The following is an 8,088-nucleotide window of genomic DNA, read 5'->3' as shown; positions in this document are numbered from 1 at the left end:
CACACATTAACAGTAGACTAATCTTCTTTTTTCATGTGCCTCCAATATCATATGAGGCTGTAACATACATATTTGATGTTCGGATCAATGGTACTCTAAAAGGTTGAATATTATTTTAAGGATAATATTAGGTAGATCAACTTTTTAAATCAAATTTTGTAAGTTATATGGTATGGTTGTTGATAATTAAATTACTACTTAAGTATTTATTAGCGCTTTTATTTATTATTAGTGACACACATTTATAAATTTAATCTACCTATAACATTACTCTTCTTCTAAACTTTTACCCTGTTTTCAATTCACTGCCCACAGTGTTTGTTGTATTCACGTGAAAAAGACATCAACTCAGTCACCTATCTTTGATGACTGCTGTATCCAACAATGCCACGCTTCTTTTTCCCATAGATGAAAGCCCCTTCCCTACCTAATTAGTCCAACCCGTTTCCATGTTTCCTTCGCATTTCCTTGTCACTTGCTTGATCGACTAATTTTCCTGTGAACCAGCTGTGCCTTTTTAACCTCAATTTCTCACGTACCTTTCGACATGTAATCCTAGCCGTTCAATAAAGCTTGCCGTCCTCTATATATTCAACCCCTCACTCCTACTTCCCCTCTACCTCCAAACAAACACTCGTGCTTCGTCTTTTTGTTCCACTAAGATTGGTTCACTTTCTTGGTTTCCCCTACTCATCTTTCTTCTCCCACTTGTTCCAATCTCTCATACTCTTTTGGGGGTGGTGCTCTAGCTAACCTAGTTCTTGTGAGAGTTCAGCTTAATACGTAGCAATGGCTTGCTTAAATGTTTGCAAGGACCAGGTTTGTGATGAATTTTGTATTTCTCTCTTTTGACGTGCAAGCAATGCTACATGTATCATCTATTAGTGATGTACCGTTGTACATATCATCCATGTATTTGATGACTCACTTTGAAGTTTTGAATGCCTCCAGATGTGTGATCACCCACCCGAACATATTTATGGGTGTGGGGAATAATGTCTCACACAACTGTTAGCTACGGCAGATGTTTCTCCCATGCATTCAAATTGGGTTTTTACAGGGGCATTTGATATTCCTTTTATCCACATATTCATTCGTATATTATCTGCATCTTCAATTAACCCCTCAAACAGGAAAGAAAAAAAAAGAAGATGTATATTCATCAAATTATTTTTGGTGATGTTATTTAGAGGCTCACATATAATAATAGGGCCTGCTTTCATTAGACAGTGTTAGTAAGTTTGTCAGTTTGCTAGTTTCATGTGTCCAAATAGTTATATCGATGTATTTTACCTTTATATTTATGTGTAGTGCATATGTAGGTTAGTGACGTGTACATAAAGAGCAATGATCTTAATTTATGTACACCAAAAGAAAATTAAAGGTGTTATTTTATCTATTATTGTGCACTGTCTCAAATATTGCATCTAGCTAGGAGGATATATGTATTGCTAGCTAAATTTGTTATCAATTCAAACATTTCAGGGATATGCAGAAGAAAAGAACCAGAAGATAAAAGAAGTTTGTACACTCGACGGAACCATTGATTGGTATGGTCGCCCTGCTGTCCGAGGAAGAACTGGAACATGGGTTGCTGGAATTCTCATATTAGGTAATTAATTATCTATGATTATACTGTTTAGCAACAAGATTAGTTTCACTATCTATTTGCATTGACTGATGTTTGAACAGTTTAGTATTTTTTGATAAGAAGAAAATAAATATCAATTTGTTGATTGTGGAAACAATTTGTCTGCTGTTTCCTTATAATTTCTCACTGCTCCAACAACTTTTCCAAAAGCAGTCACATTTGGATTTAATAAAAGGAGGCAAATTGTCTGCCCTGTTTGGGTGTCTTTCCTATTCATTTCTATTTGTGCGGTCATAATTAAGCCACGTTAATATTTTATATTCATATTGTTTTTTGTCTTATTATCTCTATTAAAAAATTAATATAAAATGTTGACATGGTTTAACCATGACCGCACAAAATAGGAGATGATGAAAATGACATCCAAACAGGAGGGCAGACAATCTGCCTCCTTAATAAAAAAGGAAAATAGATTTCATATGTCATATTTTGTCAGTATTTGTTGTTGTGTGTGTGTGTGTGTGTGTGTATTCTAGAAATTAAACCTTAATGTAATTCTTAATTAGTTTTATTGTCTGATTAGTTGGATCATCAAAGTCATGTGTGTATATATTCTAGAAATTAAAACTTAATGTAATTCTTAATTAGTTTTATTGTCTGATTAGTTGGATCATCAAAATCATGTGACACTTCTGAGTTACTTTGTTTTTGGGGCTCATGATGTGATATATAAGATCATAAATGTCTTTACAAACAGTATATGGTTTGCCCAAATGGTCCAAGAAGGGAAGACTTAATCTCCTGTAACTCTAATGATCTACTTCATACCTTCGGACTATGATGTCTCTTTCTGAAAACACAACAATAACAACAACAACAAAAATTTATCTTACTAAGTGGGATCAGTTATATGAATTCTAAAATGTCATTACGCTCGTTTTTATGTCATATCTTCTGTTATATTCAAGTAATCTAAAATTTTTCTTAGAATCACTTTCCTATATCTTCCTAATTTTTCATCTACCCTTTTGACCCTAAGCTTCCATGATTCTATCTCGTAATCACATTGAAGAAAATATTACATGTTCATCCCTGAGCAATTATTAATGATCGCATCCGTGCGTATAACAATATTGGGTAAAGTACAAAAAACTACCTCAACTATTGGGGTCACGACAGTTTCATACCTCATCTTTTAAAATTGACAATGTCATACCGCATCTTATGAATTTGTGACAATGTCATACCTCCGTTAATTTTTCTGTTAGATTTTCTGTTAAGTGCTAACGTGGCTTGATTCGGGACTTACTTTCTATTAAAAAATTATTAAAAACTAAAAAATAATTATTTAATATTTTTTTAAATATTAAAAATAAAAAAATAAAAAATAAAAAACCCACATTTCGTCCCTCCCCTCCCCCCTCCTCTCTCCTCTCCCTATCTTCATCTTCTTCCCCCACCTGCAAATCCCAACAAAAAAAAAAAAATCCAATTTGTCTTCCCCTCACACCCACACTCAATTTCCCCACACCCACACTCTTCTCCCTCCTGCAACCCAAAAAAAAAAAAAAAAAAACCCAGATCCTGTCGGCGGGAAGATGGGTACACAGAGAAGGTGGAGGATGGGTGCGGAAGATAATGTGGAGAATAGATCAAAGTGGTGGATTTGGGGTTTGATGGGTTTTCAAAATTTTTTTTTTTCCCTTCTTTTTTTCCTCTTCTTCTTCTTCTTCTTCTTTCGCAGGGGAGTTGATGGTTTAAAAAGAAAAAAAAAAATTTCCTTCCTCCTTTTTTTCCCTCTTCTTCTTCTTCTCCTTCTCCTTCTCCTTCTTCTTCTTCCGAAGGGGGGGGGTGTTGATGGGTTTTCAAATTTTTTTTTATTTTTTCTTCCTCTTCTTCTTCTTCCTCCTCCTTTTCTTCCTCTTCTTCTTCCTCCTTCTTCTCCTTCTCCTTCTTCTTCTTCCGGAGGGGGGGTGTTGATGGGTTTTCAAATCTTTTTTTATTTTTTCTTCCTCTTCTTCTTCCTCCTTCTCCTTCTCCCTTCTTCTTCTTCCGCGCCGACAGGGGGAATTTTTTTTTATTTTTTCCTTCCTCCTTTTTTTACTCTTCTTCTTCTTCCTCCTCCTCCTTCTCCTCCTCCTCCTTCTCCTTCTTGTTCTTCCGCAAGGGGGTTGTTGGGTTTTCAAATTTTTTTTTATTTTTTTATTTTTTTGGGTTTGCAGTTGGGGGGAAGAAAATGAAGGTGGGGAGAAGAGAGAGAAGGGGAGAGGGGGAGGAGAGGGACAAACTGATGGTTTTTTTTTTTTTCTCTCTGCTTTTTATTATTATTTTAATATTTAAAAAATATTAAATAATTGTTTTTTAGTTTTTAATAATTTTTTAATAGAAACTATGTCCCGAATCAAGCCACGTCAGCACTTAACAGAAAAACTAACAGAAAAATTGACGGATGTATGACATTGTCACAAATTCGTAAGATGCGGTATGACATTGTCAATTTTAAAAGATGAGGTATGAAATTGTCGTGACCCCAATAGTTGAGGTAGTTTTTTGTACTTTACCCTTTTTTTTTTTAAATTTTACTTTTATTTATTATTTTAATATTTAAAAAATATTAAATATTTTTTTTAGTTTTTAATAATATTTTATTAATTTTTTAATAGAAAGTGGTCCCCGTCTCTTGTCACGTCAGCATTTAACAGAAAAACTAACAGAAAAATTGACAGAGTATGACATTGTCATAAATTCGTAAGATACGGTATGACATTGTCAATTTTAAAAGATGAGGTATGAAACTGTCGTGACCCCAATAGTTGAGGCAGTTTTTTGTACTTTACCCAACAATATTTAATCTGTTTTTTAATTGGCAAACTGTTCTCTGTCTGATCAGTAAATCAAGGGTTGGCAACATTGGCATTCTTTGGAGTAGGAGTGAACCTGGTATTGTTTTTGACAAGGGTATTGGGTCAAGACAACGCAGAGGCTGCAAATAACGTCAGCAAATGGACTGGAACAGTTTACATATTCTCTCTTCTTGGTGCTCTCCTCAGTGACTCTTACTGGGGGAGGTACAAGACTTGTGCTATCTTTCAAGTTATTTTTGTCATTGTAAGTTATTTACTAATTACTTTAACATTCAATAATTACATTAATTTTTTCGTCAATAATTGGAATCCATGGTTTATTGAAAAAAATATTGTACCAATAAGAATTCAATTGGTGTGACTTACTCATCCTAAAACTCCAAGTTGATGTTTGAAAATTAAAGCAGCTCATTCGTTTTTTTTATTATCTAAACTACTAATTTGTTTATTCTTGAAAAATCTAAAAAAAAAAAATGACAGAACTTATATATACACGAAATTTATATGTTTGAATGTCCTTCATAGTTGAGATTAATTTGGTACAGATTATGACTCAAAAGAAAAAAATAAAAAATAAAAAGGTGAGACATGTTAAACTCAAGTTTGAGGCAAATTAAAAGGATAAGTGACATAACTAGCTAGAATTAATCTAAAATAAATTAAGTACCACCGTTTTAACTCTCTTCCTCTCTAGACTAATTAAGATGGACTCACTTCATAGATAAATCTGATGATTGTCTTTTTTATTTGTTCACCACAGTTTTAGACCGTTAAGGGAAAAGAAAAGCCCTTGGCTGTCTTCTCTTTTCCCTTATTTAGGTGTACTATATTGTGACGATCAGCATTATTTTAATTTCTTGCAAGTAAATATACACTCAAGTAAATTTATTTTTTCGAGCAGGGTTTGTCATTGTTATCGCTATCGACGTACATGTTCTTACTCAAGCCTAAAGGCTGTGGTGATGAAAAGTCTCCCTGTGGAGACCACTCGACCTTTGAAATCGGATTGTTCTACATCTCTATATACCTTATCGCACTTGGAAATGGTGGTTACCAACCTACTATAGCTACATTTGGTGCAGACCAGTTTGACGAGGAGGACCCGAACGAAGGGCACTCAAAGATATCCTTCTTTAGCTTCTTCTACTTGGCTTTGAATCTTGGCTCTCTCTTTTCAAACACAATCTTGGGATATTTTGAAGATAAGGGAATATGGACTCTAGGGTTTTGGGTATCTACTGGCTCTGCTGCCATGGCTTTGGTCTTGTTTCTATGTGGCACTCCAATGTACAGGCATTTCAAGCCTCAGGGAAACCCTCTCTCTAGGTTTTGTCGGGTGGTCGTAGCTGCAACAAGAAAATGGAAGGATGAGATGACACCAAGTGGGGAAGATTTGTACGAGGGAGAGGATGAGAATAAATGCTCTCAAAACGAGAGTAGGAAAATAGTTCACACCCACGGATTCAAGTAAGTTATATATATGTTTTTAAGATCTTAATAGATAATATCAATAGTCACAAGAGTCTCTTTGGGAGCATTGTCTTAATGAGATTCTTTCAGTATTAGAGATTTTAAAAGCTCCAACGGAATGCTTGCTGATTTATATATCACGAGCAACTGTCACTCCTTCGGAGCTTCGGAGAAACAGGTATCAGGTGTTTCACTAGAAAGTACTAAAACTGCTTTTCTAGGCGGAGAAAAAAAAAAAACCATGGTTTTTTATTTCAACCAAATACTGCTAAACATGCTTAGTGCACTACCGAAAGTACTCCAAATAGATTAGTAGTTGACCAATGGTAAATCCTAAACCGATCCATGTTAATCTTTTGACAGATTCTTGGATAAAGCTGCAATCATCACACCAAAGGAGATGAACCAAATGGGCAAGGGGGCTCAAAATCCATGGCGCCTTTGCACAGTGACACAAGTAGAAGAAGTGAAATGCATACTTAGACTACTCCCAATCTGGCTGTGCACAATTCTCTACTCTGTAGTTTTTACTCAGATGGCATCACTCTTTGTAGAACAAGGTGCTGCAATGAAGACCACCATTTCAAGCTTTCACATTCCCCCAGCCAGCATGTCAAGCTTTGACATTCTCAGCGTAGCAGCTTTTATTTTCATTTACAGGCGAGTTCTTGACCCGCTTGTTGCTAGGCTGATGAAAAAGGGACTCACTGAGCTTCAAAGGATGGGAATTGGTCTTGTTATTGCAATCCTGGCAATGATTTCAGCAGGAGTCGTAGAGTTGTTCAGGTTAAAGTATGAGGCAAAAGACTGCAACACCGATTGCGAAACTCCAAGTTCATTGAGCATATTTTGGCAAGTTCCTCAGTATGTGCTTGTAGGAGCATCAGAAGTGTTCATGTATGTTGGTCAACTGGAGTTCTTCAACGGACAAGCACCTGATGGATTAAAGAGCTTTGGGAGTGCACTTTGCATGACTTCAATATCACTTGGAAACTATGTGAGTAGCTTACTTGTTACAGTTGTGATGAAGATTTCTACGAGGGATGGCATGCCTGGATGGATCCCTGGAAACCTAAACAAGGGCCATTTGGAAAGGTTCTACTTTCTCTTAGCAGCTTTGACAACAGCTGATCTTTTGGTCTACGTATTATGTGCAAAATGGTACAAGTATATCAAGTTCGAAGGAAAAGGTGGAAATGACAGTGGCAATATTGGGCTAGCTGAACTTAGAGTTTAATCAAATCTAGAGTAAAAAAAGGAGGGTAAGAAAAAATGTAAAAGTTATTGTGTGTGTCGGTTATATGTAATTTCATATTTGTAGCACTCCTACTGGTGTTACCATTATGTGTTGAGTCTTAACATTGAGAGAAGGAAGCTATGACTTTAGAAGAGTTTGTTTGAAGGGAGAGGACCGTCATGGGGGTACATAGAGCCAATGCTTGCAATGATACTAGAGAAATGCCTTTTCCATTTTTCCAAGTTGAGCACAAGGTGTTGTACGGATGTAAAACTCAATGCAATCTTTGATGTAGCCTACACTACAATGTGGAATAAAATGCATTTCCTTATTATAATTGTACCTAAGCTATTCTTTGTCTTCCTTATTTAAATTTTATTTTGTTTTTATACAAGCGATATTTCGCACTAAATTTATCTAAATTACGATAAGAGTAGTTTGAACTTGTGTGCTAAAAGAGAACGCTGAACATATAGTGCTTTGATCAGCTTAGCTAAGCCTAAGTGAACTTTATTTAAGATTTTATATCAAGCTTTTTCTAGCTAACTCAGTTTAAATGGCAGATGCAAAAGATAACTTTAATTTATTTTCTTAAGATTGATAATATAAGCCGTGCATGAATTGAATATGAATATGAATATGAGCGGTGTCTTTTGAAGCTCAATTTCTTTGGAAAAGGGATTTTGGATGCAAAGTCTAACCAACCAATTTGGATTCTTGTTAACAAAAAGAACTATTTCCTATCACTGTCACTGTCCCTGTCCCATCCTTTTCTATTTTATCAAGTTTTTATTTCCATCACAATAAATATGATAATTAGGTGTACCAATGATTTAGTATAAGAAAAAAAGGACAAGGGTTCTCCACCCCTTTTTTTTCTTTTCCTTCCTTCTCTCCTTTTGTTTCAACGCTTATGATTTTACCTT

The 8,088-nt window shown here is 35.3% G+C and overlaps 1 protein-coding gene across 1 annotated transcript; it reads left to right on the top strand.

The window, feature by feature from the left end:
• Positions 1-588: 588 nt before the first annotated feature.
• Positions 589-7,493, top strand: LOC137733156 (protein NRT1/ PTR FAMILY 7.3-like). The gene is made up of 5 exons (XM_068472318.1): positions 589-819; positions 1,486-1,612; positions 4,482-4,699; positions 5,357-5,922; positions 6,289-7,493. Exons 1-5 carry the CDS (start codon positions 790-792, stop codon positions 7,160-7,162), a joined length of 1,815 nt encoding a protein of 604 aa, XP_068328419.1. The 5' UTR covers positions 589-789; the 3' UTR covers positions 7,163-7,493.
• Positions 7,494-8,088: the final 595 nt, after the last annotated feature.

This window comes from Pyrus communis, chromosome 5 (genome assembly GCF_963583255.1).
Source record: "Pyrus communis chromosome 5, drPyrComm1.1, whole genome shotgun sequence".
Classification (NCBI taxonomy): Eukaryota; Viridiplantae; Streptophyta; class Magnoliopsida; order Rosales; family Rosaceae; genus Pyrus; species Pyrus communis.
This window is presented reverse-complemented; position numbering and strand designations above follow the sequence as displayed.